This window comes from Quercus robur, chromosome 10 (genome assembly GCF_932294415.1).
Source record: "Quercus robur chromosome 10, dhQueRobu3.1, whole genome shotgun sequence".
Lineage (NCBI taxonomy): Eukaryota > Viridiplantae > Streptophyta > Magnoliopsida > Fagales > Fagaceae > Quercus > Quercus robur.
Genome location: NC_065543.1, coordinates 53,931,840 through 53,955,297, shown reverse-complemented (window position 1 = coordinate 53,955,297; position 23,458 = coordinate 53,931,840). Strand labels below are relative to the sequence as shown.

Below are 23,458 nucleotides of genomic sequence, written 5' to 3'. Positions count from 1 at the left end.
TTATTATAAAATAACTTACAAACTAACTAACACAGCAATGAAAATAGAAAACGCTAAACCTACAACATATTTAGTACCAAAAAAAAAAAAAAAACCCTTGTAAATTAATAATGTTGTAAATGATTGGTGCCCACTTAAACATAATAAATTAATATTTGAATTACTTTTTTACGACTGAAAATACATAGGTTATAAGGTTTATGTAATAAAATTTATACTAACCCTAGCATCACTCAATAAGGAATACTTTTTTTTAACTTTTTGAAAATGGGATTGTTTGACATACCTATAAAAAATTATTTTAAAAATGTGAAGTTAAAAAAGTTGTACCTTGTAAAAGTGCAGTTTGAACAAGTGCTACCGAATGGATATAAGTTTTACAAACTGGTGTATTTAACATACAAAAAAAATTAAATAATTTATTTATTATGTTGTTGATATGACATTAATCACGTTCATTAATTACTACATAGTTAGTAAATCTTTTATAAGAAAATTTATATTAGCTTTTAACATTATGAGTCTGTTTGGATAGAACTTATTTTGCTGAAACTGAAAACTGAAAACACTGTGGCAAAATAATTTTTAAATGTATGAATAGTACCGTGGGACCCATTTTTAATGAAAAAGTAGATAAAAAATGAAATTTATGAGTCTGTGAACAGTGCACGGATGCACTGTTCACGGAAGACTAGTCAAAAGTTGCGGCTACTGTTCATGTACAGTGCATGAACAGTAGCCGCATGTTGGGGGAAAACGCGTGCAAAAAAAAAAAAAAAAGGGGGAAAACGCAGAAACTAAACGCAGCAAACGCAACGCCGTATCCAAACTTAGCCTATGAGTAACGAAAATCAGTAGTGTTGTGCCAAGACCAAGGATTAGATTGTGTAGTTATAGGAAAGAAATAGGTCTAAAACATGTAGCTAATAAGGTGGTGACCAAAACACAGAAGTAAGGTTTAGGCCTTTGAAAGCACAAATGTTAAGGTCCTAAGTAAAAAGAGGCCTGCCAGTTATAGTTAGTTTAGCTACAAGAGATTGTAGAAGGGAAACATGGGTTAGAGTCATCAGCAAAGCCAAGAATACCTTAAACTCTATATATAGAATAAGTTGAGTTTTTCCAATAGATGTAACTTTTGTTGGTAAGCTTGATGGGTAAAAAAGAGTGAGCATTTGATAGAGAAGGAATAGGATCCATTTGTGGAAAAGAATAAGTTGGGTGAACAACGTGGAACAAGAAGATGAAGAAAAAAGTCATAAGAGTTAAGTGACTCTGATACCATATTAAAACACATAATGATTAATTTGATAAATTATCAATCTCACAAATTAGTTGTGTTATGCTTATTATATTTAGGGTAAACTATATATTTGGTCTCTATCCTTTACACCATATTTCAATTTGGTCCCTAACCTTTTAATTGTGTCAATTTGGTCCCTAACCTTTTAATTGTATCGATTTGGTCCTTAACCTTTCAGTGTAGTGTCAATTAGTCTCTGCTGTTATATCTTAAATGAAAATTGTTAACATAGCAAACTACCAAAATAGAATTTTTGTTTATTTTTACATCAACAGAAATTAATTTTTTATTTTAGTCATTAGACACGTTATCAATTTTCATCTAAAAGATAACAGTATGAACTAAATTGACAGGGTATTAAAAGGTTGGAGACCAAATTGACACAATTGAAAGGTTAATAATCAAATTGAACTATGGTGTATAGAATAGAGACAAAAAACGTAGCTTACCCCTATATTTATAATTGAGGATATAAGTTAGAATATAAAACATATAAAATTTACTATATATAATTCAAAGTGTCAACACAACTAAAAATGCCATTGATAAAAAATATACATGTAAAGTAAGTGTGTGTTTGGCTCCAGCTTAAAATGCCAACTTATTTTACTATTCAGCTTATTTTTGTTACTATTTATGGCCCCATTTCACTTTTTAATACTATTTATAGGTTTCACTGTACTGTTTTAACTAACTTTTACCTTTATTTACAGTATTTTCAGCAAAAAGTTTTCAATTTCAACAAAATAAACAGATCCTAAACAGACCCTAAATATCTCAATGGATGCATAAGCACGTGTACCCTAAAGTCACACAATTGGCTACAACAATATTGGCGGCTAGGTTTGACCGACAAGAATATATTCAAATCAAGTGATATTAATTTCGATTTCTATGGTATGCTCTTTTGTCTCTGATATCTTTGTTTACAATCATTGATGTATAGAATTTCTCTACTTTTAGATGTATAGTGCTTTTCGTTTTTCTCTCCATTTCACTCTTGTTAATAGATTCTAACTTTTTGAAGCCAATTTGGACGGTACGTGAATTGTGAACATGCATAGATTGCAAGCTAGGTTGCTCTTTTAGACCAATTAGTATCGCGCGTACAAATATGACATATTCCTCATTTCTCTCATATTATATATGTAATTCTATAATACATGTCCTTATTCTCTTACAATTCTTGAATTCTATAAGATCTCTTTTGGTTTTTGACGCTCAATTCTTAAATCTGAATTTCTTTGATTTTTAGCTTAGACCAACCAATCTTGAATCTTGATGCCTTTTGTGAAAAATGATTAAGTTTGCCTCTCTCTTTTTTTGTGTGTTTTAAATAGGCTTACTTTTTTCGTAATGATTTTTATTCTTTAATAATCAAAAGAATGTGGGTGGTAATTAACGACTCAGCTTCACTAAGCCAGTATCATCTAATCATTAATTCATACTTTCTCAACAACCAAAAAAAAAAAAAAAAAATCATTAATTCATGTACATTGATATAGTGTTAGCGACTGCGTTAACGTACGACAATTCAAAGCTATATTAAATTTTCAACCACTTTATTCAAAGAAAACTTTTCCTCACTGAAAGTTGGAGGCTTTAAACACTACTCCAAAAGTCAAATCCTTGGAAAATCTTTGACTGAAAATTAATATGTTTTATTGAAAAAAAGTTAAGTGCACGTAAATTAATTGTTAAGGTATGAAGATTTGGGTGGGAAATTTAATAAATGTTGATTCGTAAAACAATCAAATGGGTGCGGTAGCACTTATGGAATGATCTATAGCTCAAACGGCCGAGGTGCTTTTTTACAATTCTTATATTAACTGTCAACAGCATTACTTTTTAAAATGGAGTTTATTCCTTAATGAACAAAGGATCATAACTATCTTTTTTATTATTATAGTGAAAATAAAACGCATAAATAAGAGTTTAAAAGATAATTAGCGTGTGCATCACACAAGTATTCTAATGTAAAGAGCACTTCAAGTTTCACCATGTGCGATAAAATTAAAGAAGAGTTTAAAATATAATTAGCGTGCACATCACACAAGTATTCTATTAGCTAGTCAATATTAAAGAAGAAAATATATAAATGTCAAGAGTCTTGTAACTCAATTGATTGACATCTTCTAGTATCCAAAGTTTAAATTTTCTATCTCCCATTGTAACTATAAAATTATCAAAAGAAAGAGCATACATCAATGTAATTAACATTCTAGAGTCATTTATTAACATAGTATTGCCATTAATAATGTCAAGAATCTTGTGATTAACAGGGTCATTTGTTAACATAGTATTGACATTGAGTCGAAATCCCCTTTTCTTGATTTGTTGTAAGAAAAATAATAAATATTGGCATTAACAATGATTGAGAGTTATTCATAAATTAAATAGAACAATGATTGAGAGTTGAAAGCAATGCTTGATTGAATGATTTCAAAAGTTCCCTCCATGAACCCGGGAAGGTAGGTTATCAAAAGTATCAGACAAATTTAGTGGGAGACAAAGTCAGAGAGTGCGTCAGTCAAATTATTGTTAAATTGCTACAAGTCAAGAACCGTTGGTGGGAAATTTTTTTATCATCCACAAAAGAGCCCTTAAGTGTTTTAGTTGTTGCGACTTGTGGGCACTACAAATTCAATCTTAATTTAACCAAAAGTTAATAAATGTGCATCATTGTTTGTATATATAAAAAATATAAAATTTTAACTTATAAAATTTGCTTTGTAATGATAATTGTTTATTATTAAATCAAGACATTAATAAATTTTTTCCTATAATATAACCAAAATTTAAAGTATAGATATCTTATTCGATAACAAAAGTTTTTATCAGTGAAGTTAATTAAAATGCATACGTCATTACTCGCTACTAGTTTATGATGCTTAAAAAGTGAAATTTCCAAAAAATGAGAATTGGTGTTTTATGAGAGAAAGGACAAAGATTCAGGCACCGAAGGGATGCAACTCTAATAAGATTCAGAGCCATTATAAAAGGATCTATTAATCAAAAGAGCAAGTAACATGCGAAGCCCTCTCCAATAAATAAATTTAAAAAATAAAATAAAACATGTGAAGCCCTCACACTGATTAATTAGCAGTACAAATGAATTTGGAATACATGCTGACCAAATACAGTTGAAGCCTCTAGTCAGCAATCACCATAAAATACTATTCACTATAGCACAATCTGATGATCTTTTACACTGAAAAAGAAATAACAAAAGAATATAAAGCCCAGGTAAATTCATTTCTACTTTGTCCGTACCCATTTCTGGGGTGTCTAGCAAAGCATAAGGGAATGTGCAGAGAGAATCAGGCAGTGTTAGTGTTAGTGTTGGAATCTATGACTCACAAAAGCACATATGTATGGTCTTCACGTTTTGAACCTGCAATTCTACAACTTAGCAGGACGCACCTATAGCCTATAAACTGACTGGTCCAAGTGGTCAAGTACTTTTCGTACAAATAAAATAATTAATCATTTTTACAATTTTCACAATATTTTAGGAACAGGAAAATAATTAAAACTAAAAAAGAAAAATAGAATGATTAGTTATTCAGGAAGTGATGCCCAATCTGGATATGGGCATTCATAGGTCCATCCAGGTCCAGAGTACCTAAAACAATGTAGCCACAAACCCTCTTCAAGCCCATCATATCTGCAATGTAAAAAGTAAGGTTTATTAGTAAATAAAGCATACCCTTTTTTTTCTTCTTTGGGAGTGGGGGTTAGTAAAAGAAAATACAAGGTTTATTCAGGTAAGAAATATGGAATGTTCAGTAGTAAGGGATTCAGCTCCCAAATGAAAAACCACTCAAACAACCATAGATGGTTAATCTCGCAAGTGTTATTTTTCCTGTTTCTTATACACAAATGTTAAAACGATACTTTGTCAAGTCTTTCTGTAAAAGTGTTAGAAACAAAATGAATACATTACATTAATTGCTCTGCAAGGCCAAGTGCAATCTCAACCTAATAGATCCTCTGTTCAGAACAGAGAGAGAGATCACTTGGCCTCAATTGTAAACATGCTTCAAGTCCCTGGTAAATAATGTTAAGCAGATTCTAACTTTTTTGGTTGTTTAGTTTACACACACCTTGTGATTGTGAACCTATGACTTCAACCCTCTACCTTGTACTACCAAGGGGATAGAGCTCATTGGAAAGAAAATTCCTAACCTAGTTGTCGTAGTTAAATCACAAAACATCGGTCTGATCTATAGTCCATGATAGATGAGGCATGGAACGGAGACGCTACAAAAATGTTCTTGGAGTTACGAAGGAAATTTTGAGCTCATATTGGTCATGTGTTGAGAACGGGAATTGAACTCTATGAGATCTAATCTCCCATTGTTCCTCAATAGCTTAGTGGTAGAGCAGTCAGTTGTTAACTGATTGGTTGTAGGTTCAAATCCTACTTGAGGAGATTTGATTCATTCTGAACTCTTTAATTCAGAATGAAAGGGTTTGTTTTGACCCACCCCCCCCCCCCCCCCCCTCCCTTTCTTTCTCCCCAATTCAACCACCATGCAATAGTAAATCAATTATTCAAACAATCAATTGTGCTTGTCTCATAATGTGACCATTACATGTTACACAGAAATGGAATGACATGCTGAAAATCAGAAACAACTTGGTACTGTTCCCATATACCATAATGGATAATCTGACAAAAGGCTCAACCAAAAGCAAACACATACTCTCACTCAGCAGATACCATAAAAAAAAAAAAATGGAATATATTCATGACATTTGCTTATCAGTCTACATTTTAACAAATTTCTTATCATAAGAGCAAGCCTCTTACCCTTTTGGGGCCAGATTTGGGCAATTTGTACACATAGGATCAATGCTAAAATCATCTCTAGAGTTCTCTTCACCAGGACAATTATCATGAAAAATGAACTCTGGTGAATGGCTGGAATTAGCAGCAGCTCTATCAGCACTCATTCCTCCAGCAGACCGACCAATTACATGTTCTGAGAGGTAAAGCATGTCATTGGCAATTGGATGACCTGTATACTGCAAATGAACACGGATCTACGCCACAGAGAGATAGAGAGAGTTTAGAATTTAATTCATTCAGCACAGAAATATAACCAGGCCACTAAAACATTAGCTTGTAATGGAAACTTCAGACTACTGAAAATGAAACACGAGACAGCTTTAAAAAATTATAGCATACATAATATTGAACCTGACAGCGAAATTAAGAAGGCAAAACAAAAAACCAGCAAAAAGATTTTTTTTGTTCATGGAAGCCGCAGAAATCTCTCTTAAAATGTTGCTACAGATTATGTAAAATCCCCTTTTTAGCCTGTCAAAATTTCTTACTTGATGAGTTCGGCCCGTTATTGGTTCACACAAAACAATGCTATGAGTGCCATCTGTACTAATCCGGGTAAATTTAGTAGAAGCAGCCTTCCCCTTCACAGCGCCATTAGCATTTTCTACCTGCATAAAGGGAAAAACATTTCTGGATTCAGTATAAGCACTTTATTAATTCTCTTATTTAAATCAAATGCCTTGATAAACAAATCAGTAAACCAATAAGGGTCCATGGCAAGGAGTTAAAATCAATAATAACAACGCATTCAATTCACTCCCCCCCACCCCCCCTTCTTTTTCTTTTTTTTTTCCTTCTACTGTCTCACAGTAACAGCAACTATAGTTCTGCTATTACAGAGGGCTAAATAAAACGACTCACCTCTGCCGTGCTCCTTCCTTCTCGAGCATTATAATCTATGTTAGCATCAACCATTATCTGCAAAGAAAATTAATAATAACTGTCAAACAGTAAAAAAGAGAGGCAATTTAAGTGTATGAAAGAACAACACTTCTAGCATCCATCACTAATATCATTTGATTTTGCAAATGAAAGCTCAGAGAATCATGATCATATAATTGAAGGCCACAAAATACGAATTGATAGGCTCAACTAAACCCTGTTACTCAGAACTAAAGCAGCTAAGAAATGAATGCATCTATCTCTGTATTTTGCTTCTTTTTTAATGTCAAGCCACAGATTTTTGCCTCAATAAGAGAGAGGTTGTACATATATGAGCAAATGATTTGTGATACAGAGAGGAATGTCCTCCAACCATATCCCTGCTGAATCTAATTTTCGAGCCTCTAAAGCCAGCACATGGACTGCTGGGTTGCACAGCTTGGAACCACTGTGAATATCTACAGAACAAAAATACTTAGCCATCTTCTTGGACTCTTGAATTAAGCATCCATAGCTTGTGAAGGAGCATTCACACAATTGCAGGGCTGAGAATACAGGTGTTGAGTCTCATTTGAAAGTTGCTTCCCTCACCCCAATTTCTGGCATGAACACTAATGCCCATTGTACTGCTAGCGCTACTGCTTCATTATTCGAGTGCCCCATCTGTAACCTTTCTCACAGTGCCCCTATGCACCCTCCATTTGAATCCTGTATCAGCACTCCAATTCCTGTGCATTGTTAATCTTTCATTTGAACAGCAACCAAGTTAACTTTAAACCGGTTCAAAGGCAGGGGGATCTGATTTTGTGGCATTCGCTATATAAGATACAGTTCTTCTGATTGGGTTTGATAGTATGTGTTTCATCATCAGTTGACATTTTGTGGGCAAGATGTTGTGCTCCACTCTCTCAGGGAAGAGCTTTAACTTCCTGGGGACTTTGATGGACCAGATTTGGGTGCATAAGGGTTTCATTCACCTTGGGTCTGAACTCTCTATTGTTTGGGTCTTTCATTTTTCCTCCATGCACATGATGTAGGCTCTCTCACTGTGCATCTACTGCTCGCAATGGCTCTCCATATTTGCATATCTCATAGACGGCCCCCTACTTAGAGGAATAGATTTTATCATGGCCTTGTGGGGCACAAAAATATCATCAATTAGCTTCTGCTTCCATGTGTGCAACTCTATGTCTATCAGGTCGCAAGCCTTGCATATGGCCGTATTATATGTTGTGATGAAGTTACTTTGTGCATAGCTGTCGCAGGTATCCACTTGTCATGCCAAATTTTCACCCCCACTTGCCATCTTAACCCAACTTCAAGGACCTGTGTGGCTTCCATAAACTCCGCCATGAATATGATGTGTCTAGGCTTATTTCCATCTCCATAAAACAAAAACAAAAAAAACACGAAGAGAAGTGTCTGTCCTTCATCACTTGATGTGGTAATGGGTGAGTGTCTATGATTAAGAGTCATCCATGTTTGGCTAGTAGAGCTAGGTTGAAAGTCTTTGAAATTCCTAAAGCCAGTGCCACCTCCATTTTTGGTTTGCATATCTTGTCCCAGCTTATCCAGTGAAATTTGCTCCCTTAGACCCTGTTGGCCGGCCAAAAGCTTCTCTCCATGGTTGTTAGACCAAAGCCAAACTGTCTGGTTGCTTAAAACAGCTAATTGCGTACGTAGGGATAGCTTGAGCCAATAATTTGATTAGGATCTCACATCTAGCCCAGGAAAAAAATTTCTCCTTCCACCCAAACTACTTCCACAACCTCTCTTTCTATTTCACAAAATGCCTGTTTTTTCTTCCTTCCCACCAATGATGGCAAGCCCAAGTATTTCTAGTATTTTTACTGACGAAGACCTTCATGTGTTTGATGGTGGAGCCTCACAGTGTCTTTTAGGAGTACTATGGATGAAGAACAATGTGGATTTGTCCAAGTTGAGTTTCTAGTCCAATGCCTCTTCATAGACCTTGAGCACTAGCATAATGGGATTGGCATCCCTCCATTGAGACCCAACAAAAAAGAACAAGGTCATTTGCAAAAAGAATATGGGTTCATTTAGGGCCTCCTATTGCAACCCTTGTGATCGTTCTATCAACCTCAACCTGTCCAAGCATGACCATGAGGCCTTCTACACATAACTAAAAAGGCATGGAGAAAGTGGGTCTCTCTACCTCAGCCCCATTGACGGGCAAATATACCCCTTTAGTCCCCCATTTAGTAGTAGTAGTACAACATAAGTTACAGAGGTGATACAAGCCATTAGACAAGGCACCAGGATGGTGCCCCGTCTAATTTGATCCACACATCAACATGGTGACTAGAGAAAAATTTCATGTCCAACTCGCTTTTATTCTTCCATACCATTGCTAAACCACCTCCCTTTTCAATATGATCCATTGCTAAAGCATTCTAATAGTCCAATCTACATCATACCTTATATATGCCTCTAGAGTTGTCTCGTTTCCACGAGGAACAAGACAATGGGGTTTTCACGCTTCACTATCATGTGAAGCTCGTAAACTAAGCATGGGTCCAATTCCATCTCTGATGCCCTGTATGACAATGCCGCATCAAATGGTATTATGCCTTTTGCTGCCTCTCTTTTCTTTTTCATGAGCCCATTTGAAACCCTAAGCCAAACTAATATTCTTCATCAGTAAGGGTTGCTCAATTGCCCTGTTAGCTTCCTCTCTACACAATCTCTTTGTTGGTGGCTTAACCAGCTACAACAGTAACAAAACAATGGCAATCGCTCAATCTAGAAATAAACCCAAATAGGTGCACCTGCCCCAAGTATAATTTCTTGCCCGTAACAAAGGTAAATCCATGCCCACTCTTATGCATAAAAAACATCCTTGCCCCACTCCATCTAGAGGATGTTGATGTCAATGACTTCACCCAATGTCCTCCCAATCTGTTGACCTACGTTCCAACTCATCCCTGTTATTGTCAAATTAGAAATCTTGACCCAAAGAGGGATGATGTCAAACTATATTGTTGAGGGTTGGGAGAGCCCATCATACTCCTTTAATAGCACTAGGTGTCTGTCAACCATCCATGGGCTTTATAGCCGAACCTTCTCCATATCTGCCTTCTCGTTAAAGATGAAAAGGGTCAAGTAATCTCCTATATCTTGACTGTATAAAGCGCCCATTGGTCTCCAAAGCGTTCTCGATGTCACTTTCATAGCTTCACCATTGAAACTTTTCTACATGACAGCCACATAACCATGCTGATCTAATCTTTTTTTTTTTCATGGCTTGCAAACTCCCTTCGTCAACTACCAATTCCTCTTTTTCCGTCGCCAACATCTACAGTGTTTTTCACTTCCCAACCAGGATATCCTCCATCCCAGTGTGATATTCTCTACCATATCCTGCAGCCCTTCACCAAGGGGACAATACCTTGCATAAAATAAGATTGGGTACCTTCTACTGGTGGCTAGGGTTTCAGAGAAGCCCTAGACAAGAGGACCCTTCCTTTTTTGGTACTTGGTGAAGGGCTTACTAGATCTATCTCTGTAATTAAGCAGCAACTAATTGTGTTCAACTTTTCCTGGTGCTTTGGATAAGGTAATGTCTAACCTATGCTTCAAGATTTTAACGATGTCAGCCATATAAATTAAATATCAAGTTGACCAAGTTTAAGTGGTTTAAGTGGAACACACTCAGAATACAGTTGAATTTTACAAAATGTACCTACTACTGTAGCATGCATTATATGCCTCAAAAAATTCAATATCATTACCACACCTACTCAAATATTTTTGAAATCATAGAACATTTTTTAAAGTAAAGAACCAGAAAGTCTGCAACAAGCAACATGAAAAGAAGGGATCCAGCACCATAACTGCAGATGATTGTGAGCAACACAGGCACACAAAAGCAAAGAAGAGAGAGAATTGCATCATCCCCCTGGAAAGAGAAAGTGGACTGCAGTACAGTAATCTACTTGTACACTGTTCAAATTTATAAAAGACCAAATCATCCATTCCTGCATTCAAGGAGGTGGACTACGGAGAACACTCTCCACATCCTCAGGCCTAAATAAATACACATTAATAGGATGACTTGAGAAGGAAACTGTTCATAGAAAACAAATTTTCAAAAAAGATAATAGAAAAAATTGGAAGAAAATGCACAGATTGATCTTTAATTTTACGCAGTTCAATTCATCACACGGGGCATACCAGAAGGAAAAAAAAAAAAAAAAAAAAAAAAGGGTGTCCTTAATATTCAAGTATTCACATTCATCCTATTTCTCTCTATCTTAAACGTTCTCTTTCTAGAATCATATGCAACATACCTATTCTAAAGTGTATCTAGAATTTTCCCAATCTATTGGTATTTGGTGAGAAAATTCAAATTATTTTCCTTGGTAACCTTCTCTTTTTGTATCTGTGTAAATTTTCTTCTGTATTAGAGTATAATATTTCATGCACATTACCTCTGTCATCTTAAACAAAAGCATACCTCATTTTTTCAACAACAAAAAAAAAGACCATACCTCATCCTCTGGAAATACCCCGATGACCTTTGCAATATATTGTTTCTGCACCAACCCAGCTTCAATCTGCCATAATTACATTTTACTTAAATACATTAATAATATAAGTCCAAAGAAGCACATAGATTCTGCTCCTATGCAACTCTTCCATTTTCATCATCAATAACAGTGACCAAATAGAGATCTTTGATCTTAGAAAGAAGACATTGTCATAAAATAACATTATGCAATAGTTTGTTCAAGGAGTTGGCAACTTGTAGGCATGTTACTAGTTCTATTTGCTAGGAAGTCCTAAATAGTGCTGTACTAGCCGAGTATTAAAAATTCAAAATTATTCATTTAATTTTATTTCTAACACAAACCAAGCTCAAGCTTGTCAGCAAACTATATTACATGTTTGAGCTTGGTTCATTTTCTTGCCAAACAAGTTCGAACCAAACTCGAGCTTGTTCACAAGATACATGATTAACTTATTCTTTCCCATATATGGTAAAAAACACAAAAATGTTTTACATCTTCACAACTTTATGCCAATATTAATCACTAAATGTTGGTTGAAATTATACTGTTTGAGTTAATTATATTGAATGATTTTGTCTATGAACTTGTAAAAATTACATTCACCAACCTTGTATTGTTAAAATTATATTTAATTTTTACTACAAAATGGACTATTTATATTATCAACAAATAAAAATTTGATTTCGTTTATGAACTTATTTATAAACTTACATAAACCAATCTCAAGTCTATATAATTATATTTTTATGCATGTAAACATATAAGCATATAATATTTTATATACTTAAATTGAGTCTCATGCTCACAAGCTTGTTCATAGACACAATATTATGCTTGACCTTGGCTTGTTTAAGAACCAAGCCTAAAGTTGGGCTTGAGTTTGGCTTGTTTGTTAAAATAAATGAACATAAAAATGCTTCTTCTCAAGTCGAGCCGACTCATTTATAAACAACTAGTTCATTTACAGCCCTAATCCTGAGTGAGTAAACTTTATATGATGAACCTACTGAACATTCTAATTTTCATAGAAAATACTAGTGACAGGATAAAGAATTTTGATCTCGGAAAGAAAAGATTTAGTATTATGAAATGGCATTCTGCTGTTTGAAGAGTGCACAACAATTGATAATGTTATTTAATTTATCTGGCAGTCCTTACCTTTATTGTGTTCGAGAAATCATCCTTTTTCTTCTAGTTATTACATTCAACAACAGAAATTGACCATAAATGTAAATCAACTATACAGCAATAACCTATGCATTCTAACAACCAGGCCTAAATTCAGCCATATAACATGGCAAAAGGTTCATATTAAAAATATGATGATGAAAGAAATCCATGATCAGTATGCCAAAGAGAGTACGCAATAAGAAGATTCACATTGGTATTGTATGAGTACTTGATGTAAACTTCTTTTCTTTTGATGATTAACAAAGAAACTTGTTTTAAAACAAAAACAAAAAAGCTCAAATGATAGAGATTTCCTAAACAATAAATATTGATATCAATCAAAATCAGATAATATGGTTCTAGCTCACATTTTCAGGTAAAGATGTTCAGTATCTTGCTCGCTAGAAGTTTCATAAAACAAATATGGCAGTATGAGGCTTACCTGTTGCCTAAAGAAGTCAGCCTTTGAAGCATTTCTGGCCAAAATAAGGAGTCCTGAGACAAGACGATCTAGCCGATGAATTGCTAACACGCTTGCATCAAGGGAAACACAAAATTGGACAATAAAAGAGCAGCCAAACAATTCCAATAGAATAAGAAGCTAACTTAAATTCACTTCAAAATCAGAAACCTGATTAGACTTTAGAACAAATTTTTCATTTCAAATCCAACATTCGTTTCCAATATCATTATCTTTAGGATACGAAATAGAGGTGCCAATCCATACTCTGCTTGAAGGATGCCAACAATGGTGTTTTTACGATATTGACCACAGGGGTGAACCTACATAGCAGTAAAATCTCAAATATTAAAACACCATAAAGTTAAATATATGAGTTCAAGTCAGTGTGGGAATTGACAAACAACCCTCATGTAGCATGTCCCAGACCTTTCATCAAACTAAAGTACTTGACTCAAATGATAATAAAGCTTGATACTCCTAGTGATCACCTTAATCTAGATTAATAGTAAATACCAAAAGATCCATATATCTTAACACAAAGGTCAACTTTTTCCAACTATCAAATCAACCAACAGACACAATAACAAACACCCATCAAGAATCACAGCTGACTTACCGGAACAGACGCTGGCTTGCAAACCGTCAGCACATCCAGTTCGTTCTGAAGAACAGAAACATCATAAGCCATCACCGGCGGTTCATGCCTAAAAATCTTTGCCACATCAATTACAACCTCAAAGTACTCAAAATACAATTTTTCAACACATGATGAGGTATAACAACAAACCTGTGTAAAAAATGGCTAATCTTTTGCGACTGCTTAACTATATACGAAACGGGCACTATCTCTCCATCAACTTGTATCCTTCCACATTTAACAGCACTAACCTACAAACCATAAAAACCTCAAACATATCACTGCAACATTTCATCAACTACTACCTTATATGCATTCTACTAAACTTAATTTTTTTTTTTTTTTTGAAACAATTAAATTGTAAAAACATACATAGTAATCATATAATTCATAACAACCTCAAACATTTATATGACTGTGACATTTCATCAAACACCTTATATGCACTTTACTAAACTTCTTTTTTTTTTTTTTTTTTTGATACATTGAAAATTGTAAAAAATAAAAAATAAATCATACATAGTAATCATATGGTCGGCCTTTGAATTCCTCGGCGAACAAATCGACAATGGTTTTGCCTGCCCAACGATTCTTAACCTAAACATTAACAAACAACAAAAGTAATTAGTGGCTTAAAATCAAGGTTTATGAAACATAATTAAACATTAAAATAGTTCGATCAATTTACTAACGTGAGAGATGAACTCGAAGTAGTACGGTCTGACGTGGCGCCTCCCTGCAAATTATTTATAAAATTGAATTGAAAAGTGTTTGATTTGATTTTTGTTTTGTTTAGTTCAAGATTCAATTTTTATTATTTGTGTTTGATATATTTTGGTTTGGAATGGTGGGGTGTTTTTGAATTTTTGGTTGTTACCGTTGCGTAAGATGTAATCTTGTGGCTCTGGTGGATTGGCTGGAGTTTGCCAAACGATCTCCATGCTATTGCTATTGCTATTGCTATTGCCCGCCTCTTCTTCCCGCTTCCTCTTGTTCATTTTCTGTTTCTCCCATTGGGTTTTTCAAGCTATTTATATATATGGTCACTGCAATTTAAACAATTTAAACAAATCACATAATTGGCCTAATAATTAAAACTTCACTTGTCGGCGGCCATGGTGAGTTAAATAAAATTAGAGGTAAATTACAATTTACTAATTTGGTTGAAATTTAAGTTATTTATAATGTGGTTTGAAATTTGATATTTTATTCATTTGAAGATAGTTTAACTAAATTTATTTAACCCACCTCAGTTAAAAACATGACTAAATATGTGATTTTATTTCGTTTTTATATTTCTCTCCTCCAAAAACATAAAAATACAAGATAAAAAATTATCAAAAAGAATCTAATGGAATATTTGTATTGTGGGGTCCAATAGTTTGTGGGTTCGGCCCGCTCGCTTATGGGGAGTTTACAGACCCCAAACTGAAGGAGGCCAGGGCCCAAACCCAAAAATAGTGAGCCCAAAGTGACCCGAAGATACGTCCGAGGACCGCTCGGTCCTCGGAAGACCCAAAATCCCATTGACGAAACTGGAATACAAGCAAACTTAAAGGATCAGAAAATATCTCGGGGAAATAGTCCTTAATACCCTTCATTGACATGACATTGCACCTAACAGAACCGGATTCCCAGGCTTTATTGACCATCTCCCACAATTTCGGGATTAGACTGATGGGACAAATCTCTGTCCTGGAAAAGTCGACCCTACACGTGGACGGGGGATAATGAACGTAGGCTAGTATAAAAGAAAACGTAAGGTGACAAAGTGAGAGATCCCCATCTCACTTCCTGGAAAAAACTCCAGGAATGAGAATGCCCGGATAGTATATGCGCTCCACCATGGAGAACTCATCGACGCGTAACCGGAGAAAACTTTAATGCTCCGAGGACATGATCCGAGGAGCCAAATCCCTCAAGTTACAAAGGTGTAAGGCCTGAATATCCAGACTAAAGCCTCTTTTTGTCTTGGTTCATCTAAAGTCCGGCCTGAACTAGCGCCCTGTGACCCAACGCTGGCCTTTCAAGCCCACTCTCTACAAACATTATTGTGGGGGATCTTTCACGTGCGAGCCCATCGTCGTTGTTGGGCCGTTTGAGAGTCGTGTCCCTACAATTGGCGCCGTCTGTGGGAAGGCTTGCGCGTTGGCGCGAGTGGCGCATAAGTCAGCTCTCTAGCAAGCAGAGATTCACGAGTCTTTCTCATCTCCGGCGACGTGCAGTTGTTGCTCCGCCATAAACTTCTGCTAGGGGCTACGCCTTGCACCGCTAACGGCGCGGGCAGCTCCAGGGGCTTCCGGCCTCAGGCCAACTCTCCCCTCCCTGGCCTAGGGGCTGACCTTCGAAAAATAAATAAGTATAGAGAAAAGACTACTTAAAAAGAAATCTTACAAATTTTGGACAGAACCAAGGCGTTGCATGGTCCTCGGACCCAAGCCTATGGGGAAACCAAGTACAAAAAAGAAATCTTACAAGTTTTGGACAGAACCAAGGCGTTGCATGGTCCTCGGACCCAAGCCTATGGGGAAACCAAGTACAAACAAGAAATCTTACAAGTTTTGGACAGAACCAAGGCGTTGCATGGTCCTCGGACCCAAGCCTATGGGGAAACCAAGTACAAAAAAGAAATCTTACAAGTTTTGGATAGAATCAAGGCGTTGCATGGTCCTCGGACCCAAGCCTATGGGGAAACCAAGTACAAACAAGAAATCTTACAAGTTTTGGACAGAACCAAGACGTTGCATGGTCCTCGGACCCAAGCCTATGGGGAAACCAAGTACAAAAAAGAAATCTTACAAGTTTTGGACAGAACCAAGGCGTTGCATGGTCCTCGGACCCAAGCCTATGGGGAAACCAAGTACAAAAAAGAAATCTTACAAGTTTTGGACAGAACCAAGGCGTTGCATGGTCCTCGGACCCAAGCCTATGGGGAAACCAAGTACAAACAAGAAATCTTACAAGTTTTGGACAGAACCAAGGCGTTGCATGGTCCTCGGACCCAAGCCTATGGGGAAACCAAGTACAAAAAAGAAATCTTACAAGTTTTGGACAGAACCAAGGCGTTGCATGGTCCTCGGACCCAAGCCTATGGGGAAACCAAGTACAAACAAGAAATCTTACAAGTTTTGGACAGAACCAAGGCGTTGCATGGTCCTCGGACCCAAGCCTATGGGGAAACCAAGTACAAACAAGAAATCTTACAAGTTTTGGACAGAACCAAGGCCTTGCATGGTCCTCGGACCCAAGCCTATAGGGAAACCAAGTACAAAAAAGAAATCTTACAAGTTTTGGATAGAACCAAGGCGTTGCATGGTCCTCGGACCCAAGCCTATGGGGAAACCAAGTACAAACAAGAAATCTTACAAGTTTTGGACAGAATCAAGGCGTTGCATGGTCCTCGGACCCAAGCCTATGGGGAAACCAAGTACAAAAAAGAAATCTTACAAGTTTTGGACAGAACCAAGGCCTTGCATGGTCCTCAGACCCAAGCCTATGGGGAAACCAAGTACAAAAAAGAAATCTTACAAGTTTTGGACAGAACCAAGGCGTTGCATGGTCCTCGGACCCAAGCCTATGGGGAAACCAAGTACAAACAAGAAATCTTAAAAGTTTTGGACAGAACCAAGGTCTTGCATGGTCCTCGGACCCAAGCCTATGGGGAAACCAAGTACAAAAAGAAATCTTACAAGTTTTGGACAGAACCAAGGCCTTGCATGGTCCTCGGACCCAAGCCTATGGGGAAACCGAGTACACAAAAGCACCATCGGAGTTCCGTACTCCCCAGTCGATTGCTCGGATGGATTATTTCGAGATTATCAGCCTTGGACGATGTTCACGCGCTTATCACAGAATATTCAACTGTTATCCCGGTTAGTTTCTTAAGTTTGATTTACTATGAATTATCGATATAATGCCTGGTAATATTGATAAATTGGAGTTAGCTAGATTATGCTTCAAACTATTTTGCTCTAAATATTCTGAAAGAAACACACGCATGGGGCACACTCACTCACAAAGTAGTGTAGTCAAAAGAACAGTATCCAAAACAAGTAAAGAAGTTTCCATTATCACTAAAACAAAGAAATAGTACAGCGTACAATGAAAAGCTGGAATCAGTTTGCGTCAAAGCTCACTACATAACCGAAAAGAAAGGAAGATACAAGAGAATAAAATGAAGCTGAGGAAGTAGGTCAGAGGAGAGGTTGGCTACAGCCCCAGGACCTTGTTCTTCCTCAATGCTTTCACATGCCCACAACTCAAACAGCAAAAGAGACCCAACTTGGGCCTGACACCGTTGAAGGAAAGGTGCAGGGAGTTGGAGGCTGAGGGGCTTTCTCTAAATATACGCCTGCCGCAAAGTAGAGGCGCTGATGGCGGAAAATCTTTCTTCTGACATACCAAAATTCTGGCATGAACAGAACCTGCTTCGGATTTTGACTGAAAGAGGGAGAGACCCCTTTCCCCCCAGGACGAAATGGAGTACTCTCCTGAACTTATGCTTCCTGTGCCCATACCGTACTATTCTGAGTCTCATGAAGGCACGGCGTATCAGCGGCGGAGAAAGTTCTTTCTTCCCAACCCTTGCCTTAAACATGTTATGCTAAGGGAGGAGAGCTCCGGATATGGAAGCTGTGATGTGGGAGAAAAGTGAAGGATTTGTGCGCATATATAAAGCAACTTTTTCTCCCTCCCATTTATTTGAAAAGACAAGATGATGGCAGTCAACTCACGCGGCGTCCCAAGGAACGCTACAGACAAAAGGGTTCTGGCTCAACTTCCAACGTCAACTGCAGCCCCAAGATTAAAGAAGCCTCGTAAAGGCGCACCTCGATCATTGTGACGTCAGAGAGTACCGCGTGGCCAGAGGTTGCAGAAATATCTCTTAATTCGTGGGCGAAGTGAATTCGCGGCCCAGGCCCGCTCTGCATGAGGGCCCAGGGACTGCGGCCCCCGCCGAGAAATAGCCGTCGCCAAGGACGACCCCTGCTCGGCGCCTTATGAAATGCCTGATGAAAGGGAGAATCTGAACTCGAAGAGTTTTGGACAGAACCTAGGACTTGTACGGTCCTCGGACTCAAGCTTATGGGGAAACCAAGGACGTAAAAGTCTCGGACAGAACCTAGGACTTGTATGATCCTCGGACTCAAGCCTATGGGGAAACCAAGGACGTAAAAGTCTTGGACAGAACCTGGGACTTGTATGATCCTCGGACTCAAGCCTAAGGGGAAACCGAAGAAGTAAAAGTCTTGGACAGAACCTGGGACTTGTATGATCCTCGGACTCAAGCCTATGGGGAAACCAAAGACATAGAGGTTTTGGACAGAACCTAGGGCTTGCATGGTCCTCGGACTCAAGTCTAGGGGGAAGCCAAGTACATAAAAGAAAAAGCATAAGTTTTAAGTAAAACTCAGGTTTTGCGAAGTCCTCGGACTTAGGCCTTTTGTGAAATCAACTGCTCGGATGGACAAATTCCTCGGCCCAAATACTGGAAAAGGTAAAGGTCAGTGTGTTAAGAAGATGGCGAAACGAACTGATAATTGTTAGCCTAAGGAAATTGTGCATTGGGAGGGCGACGAGTCCTCGGATAACTATTTCTTACATCTTATTGAGCACTTAGTCCCCATCTCGACTAATTTCAAGGTAAGTCTCGTTTCTCACTGGTCGGATTGTTATGCCGAATGATGATATTGTTATAGTTATTATGGCGTCTTTTTATTAGCGAGTATTGTAGCCTTAGTTATCATTGATTCAAATGCTATACTATTGTACCGAGCAGTGCTTGCAAATTTATTAAAACAAATAAACAGAACATGCGAAATGGAATAACAGTAACTTTTATTAATATAAAAAATTATTACAACGTACAAAGAAGGGCTTAAACAAGCCTATACAAAAAAAAAAATGATGAACTGCTAAAGCAGTAATAACATCCATAATACAGATAAGTAAACCGTCAGATGTCCTTTAGACTCGTCTTCAAAGTCTCTCTAAAATCTCTGCCTCAGTACTGCTCATATCAGGAGAAGAACCTTATATAGAAAAGGGGAAGGAGAAGGAAGAAGAATTGGAACACATGGAAGCACTTCAGCAAGCTCTTGTCGCTGAGGAGGGCAAAGGGAAAAGAAGATGGAGGACATGAGCAAGAAGGAGGAGAAGAAGAGGGAAGAGATGAAGAAAATAAAAAGGAGCAAAAGAGGGAGAAGGGGAATCAAAGGATGGCGCCAGTGAACAAAGAGAGGAAGAAGCAAGGGCGTTTAATCCCTGCCTCAATCCTAACTCTTAGCACACTGGAGCCATATTAGGTATGCTCATGAGAGAGCGGATGGAGATGACAAGGGAGGTTTTCGACTCAGTCACACCGGAAGTGAGATGTGACGAGTCCCTGCTTCGGATTTTGGCTAAAAGAGTGGGGAGGCAAATCTTGAGTCTCCGCCACCCTTGCCCCGACCGAGCCATCTCAAGCTTTATTAGGACATGGCGTTTCTGGGAGATAAAGGGTTTATTCATGGCTGAATATTATGGCGGATGTATTAGGGGATAGGGAATAACCAGATGGACGAAGTGAATTTTGAGAAGGGCCTGAGGGATTCAGATATGAGAAAATCGCCTTGTCTTCTCTCTTTATATAGGGAACGAAGAAAAGGATATATACCACAATCAGATCCCCAGGGAAATCTATAAAGAAGAACGCGCCGTTTCGTTCTCCCACGCCATCAGTAACCGTTAGATCTGGGAGGTCTCGTAAATGGGAAAATATTAAAGTCACGCTTCAGATAACCAAACAGCATAATGGCAACGTGCGCAAATTGAGGGAACGTCTTGTAGACCGGCGCATTCCTCGGGGAAGTGAAGAGTCGCAAACGTTGATCAAGGACTGAATTGAATGAACCGCAATAAAGGCTTGATATTACCAAAACCCACCTTTCCAACCAAGACGTTGGACAGCAGGGTTTTGAGGGGCTAATGTGGGGTCCAATAGTTTGTGGGTTCGGCCCGCTCGCTTATGGGGAGTTCACAGACCCCAAACTGAAGGAGGCCAGGGCCCAAACCCAAAAATAGTGAGCCCAAAGTGGCCCGAAGATACGTCCGAGGACCGCTCGGTCCTCGGAAGACCCAAAATCCCATTGACGAAACTGGAATACAAGCAAACTTAAAGGATCAGAAAATATCTCGGGGAAATAGTCCTTAATACCCTTCATTGACATGACATTGCACCTAACAGAACCGGATTCCCAGGCTTTATTGACCATCTCCCACAATTTCGGGATTAGACTGATGGGACAAATCTCTGTCCTGGAAAAGTCGACCCTACACGTGGACGGGGGATAATGAACGTAGGCTAGTATAAAAGAAAACGTAAGGTGACAAAGTGAGAGATCCCCATCTCACTTCCTGGAAAAAACTCCAGGAATGAGAATGCCCGGATAGTATATGCGCTCCACCATGGAGAACCCATCGACGGGTAACCGGAGAAAACTTTAATGCTCCTCGGACATGATCCGAGGAGCCAAATCCCTCAAGTTACAAAGGTGTAAGGCCTGAATATCCAGACTAAAGCCTCTTTTTGTCTTGGTTCATCTAAAGTCCGGCCTGAACTAGCGCCCTGTGACCCAACGCTGGCCTTTCAAGCCCACTCTCTACAAACATTATTGTGGGGGATCTTTCACGCGCGAGCCCATCGTCGTTGTTGGGCCGTTTGAGAGTCGTGTCCCTACATGTATTATGGGATTTCAAACTACAAATAGGCAACTTAAATTTCAATCAAACCTTAGATGGGATAAATTATAAGATCCTCATAGTGGATAAAATGTCAAATTTTAAATCACATCTAAGTAACTTAAATTTCAATCAAACCATAAATAGGTAAGTTGTAATTTGCCTAATAAATTATATAAAAAAAAATACAAGTTATTTGTGGGGCTCAATAATTTATGGGCCCGGCCCGCTTGCTTATGGGGAGTCCACAGGCCCAAGCCGAAGAAGGCCATGGCCCAAGCTCAAAGATAAGAAGCTCAAAATGGACCGGGGATACAGCCGAGGACAGCTTGGTCCTCGGCAGACCCAAAGTCTCATTAATGAAAGTGGAATACGGGCAAACCCTAAAGATCAGAAAATATCTCAGGGAAGTTGTCCTTAATACCCTTCACTGATAAGACTCTGCACCTAACAGAACCTGATTTTTAGGCTTTATTAACCATCCCCAACAATTCCGGGATTAGATTGACGGGACAAATATCAGTCTTGGAAAAGTTGACCCTACACGTGGACGAGGGACAGCAAACGTAGGCTAGTATAAAAGGAAAGGTAGACTAATTAGAAAAAGGGGAGATCCCATCTCACTTCCTGAGAAAAACTCCAGGGATGAGAATGACCGGACAATATATGTACACCACCACGAAAAACCCACCGCCGGATAACCGGAGAAAGACATTAGTGCTCCTCGGACATGATCCGAGGAATCCAATCCCTCAAGTTACAAAGCTGTAGGGCTTGGATATCCAGGTTGAAGCCTTTTCTTATCCGAGTTTCCCTAAAGTCCGGTTTGGACCAACGCCCTGTGACCCAACGCTTGCCTTTCAAGCCCACTCTCTACAAATCTTATTGTGAGGGATCCTTCACGTGCGAGCCCAACGTCCTTGTTGGGCCGTTTGAGAATCGTGTCCCTACATTATTATTAGTGGGTAAAAAAATAATTTTAGTAATATGTTTAAATTATAACTACCATATCTGATCCGTTGTGAAAGTGTTAGGCTAATTTTTCAAACATATTTGTTATGTAATCAATTTTGAAACTTTTTTTTTATTCGATTACTTTTGGAAAAGACAAATCTTTGGAACTTGATGAAAAAAAATTCATGAGATGATATTTTTTCCTTAAAAAAATCATACATAGTAATCATATGGTCGGCCTTTGAATTCCTCTGCGAACAAATCGACAATGGTTTTGCCTGCCCAACGATTCTTAAACACACACACACACAAAAAAATAGAAAAAAAAAGGTAATTAGTGGCTTAAACTCGGGTTTATGAAACATAATTAAACATTAAAATAGTTCGATTAATTTACTAACGTGAGAGATGAACTCGAAGTAGTACGGTCTGACGTGGCGCCTCCCTGCAAATTATTTATAAAATTGAATTGAAAAGTGTTTGATTTTATTTTTGTTTTGTTTAGTTTAGTTTAGTTTAAGATTCAATTTTTATCATTTGTGTTTGATATGTTTTGGTTGGAATGGTGGGGTTCTGTTGAATTTGGTTGTTACCGTTGAGTAAGATGTAATCTTGCGGCTCTGGTGGATTGGCTGGAGTATTTTTTTTTTTTTTTTGTTGGATAACGATTGGCTGGAGTTTGCCAAACGATCTCCATGCTATTGCTATTGCTATTACCCGCCTCTTCTTCCCGCTTCCTCTTGTTCATTTTCTGTTTCTCCCATTGAGTTTTTCAAGCTATTTATATATGGTCGACATAATTTAAACAAATCAATGACTCGACTAAAAATTAAAACTTCACTTGTCAGCCTCAGCCACAGTGAGTTGAAATGGAATTGCCCACTTATTGTTTCATCCAAATTTAAGTTACTTACACTGTAGTTTGAAATTTGATATCCACTTAAAT

General features: G+C 37.8%; 1 protein-coding gene and 1 non-coding gene across 4 annotated transcripts; one reads left to right on the top strand and one right to left on the bottom strand.

Moving 5' to 3' along the window:
• Positions 1-4,325: 4,325 nt before the first annotated feature.
• LOC126702756 (RNA pseudouridine synthase 7) lies at positions 4,326-23,299 on the bottom strand. Of its 3 annotated transcripts, XM_050401578.1 has the most exons (13): positions 23,230-23,299; positions 14,717-14,800; positions 14,532-14,575; positions 14,359-14,436; positions 13,990-14,090; positions 13,819-13,906; positions 13,444-13,522; positions 13,182-13,264; positions 11,549-11,614; positions 7,017-7,073; positions 6,644-6,763; positions 6,117-6,349; positions 4,326-4,967 (listed from the first exon to the last, which is right to left on the bottom strand). In XM_050401578.1, the coding sequence occupies exons 1-13, from the start codon at positions 23,258-23,260 to the stop codon at positions 4,862-4,864; spliced, it is 1,170 nt and encodes a 389-aa protein (XP_050257535.1). In that variant the 5' UTR covers positions 23,261-23,299; the 3' UTR covers positions 4,326-4,861. The 3 variants fall into 3 exon arrangements, with proteins under 3 accessions (XP_050257535.1, XP_050257534.1, XP_050257536.1); XM_050401577.1 differs by lacking the exon at positions 23,230-23,299 and having other exon boundaries at positions 14,717-14,878; XM_050401579.1 differs by lacking the exon at positions 23,230-23,299 and having other exon boundaries at positions 13,182-13,272; positions 13,467-13,522; positions 14,717-14,878.
• On the top strand, positions 5,664-5,735 carry TRNAN-GUU (transfer RNA asparagine (anticodon GUU)). The gene has a single exon. It is a non-coding gene; the product is annotated as a tRNA-Asn (tRNA).
• Positions 23,300-23,458: the final 159 nt, after the last annotated feature.

What these genes read in the sequence shown, in the direction of transcription:
- LOC126702756 (XM_050401577.1), bottom strand. Translation starts at nt 14,837, where the DNA reads ATGAACAAGAGGAAGCGGGAAGAAGAGGCGGGCAATAGCAATAGCAAT. An exon ending in TAACGGGCCGAACTCATCAA is followed by an intron (nt 6,350 to 6,643) that starts GTAAGAAATTTT and finishes TCTGTGGCGTAG; the next exon opens with ATCCGTGTTCATTTGCAGTA. An exon ending in CCAAATCTGGCCCCAAAAGG is followed by an intron (nt 4,968 to 6,116) that starts GTAAGAGGCTTG and finishes TTTACATTGCAG; the next exon opens with ATATGATGGGCTTGAAGAGG.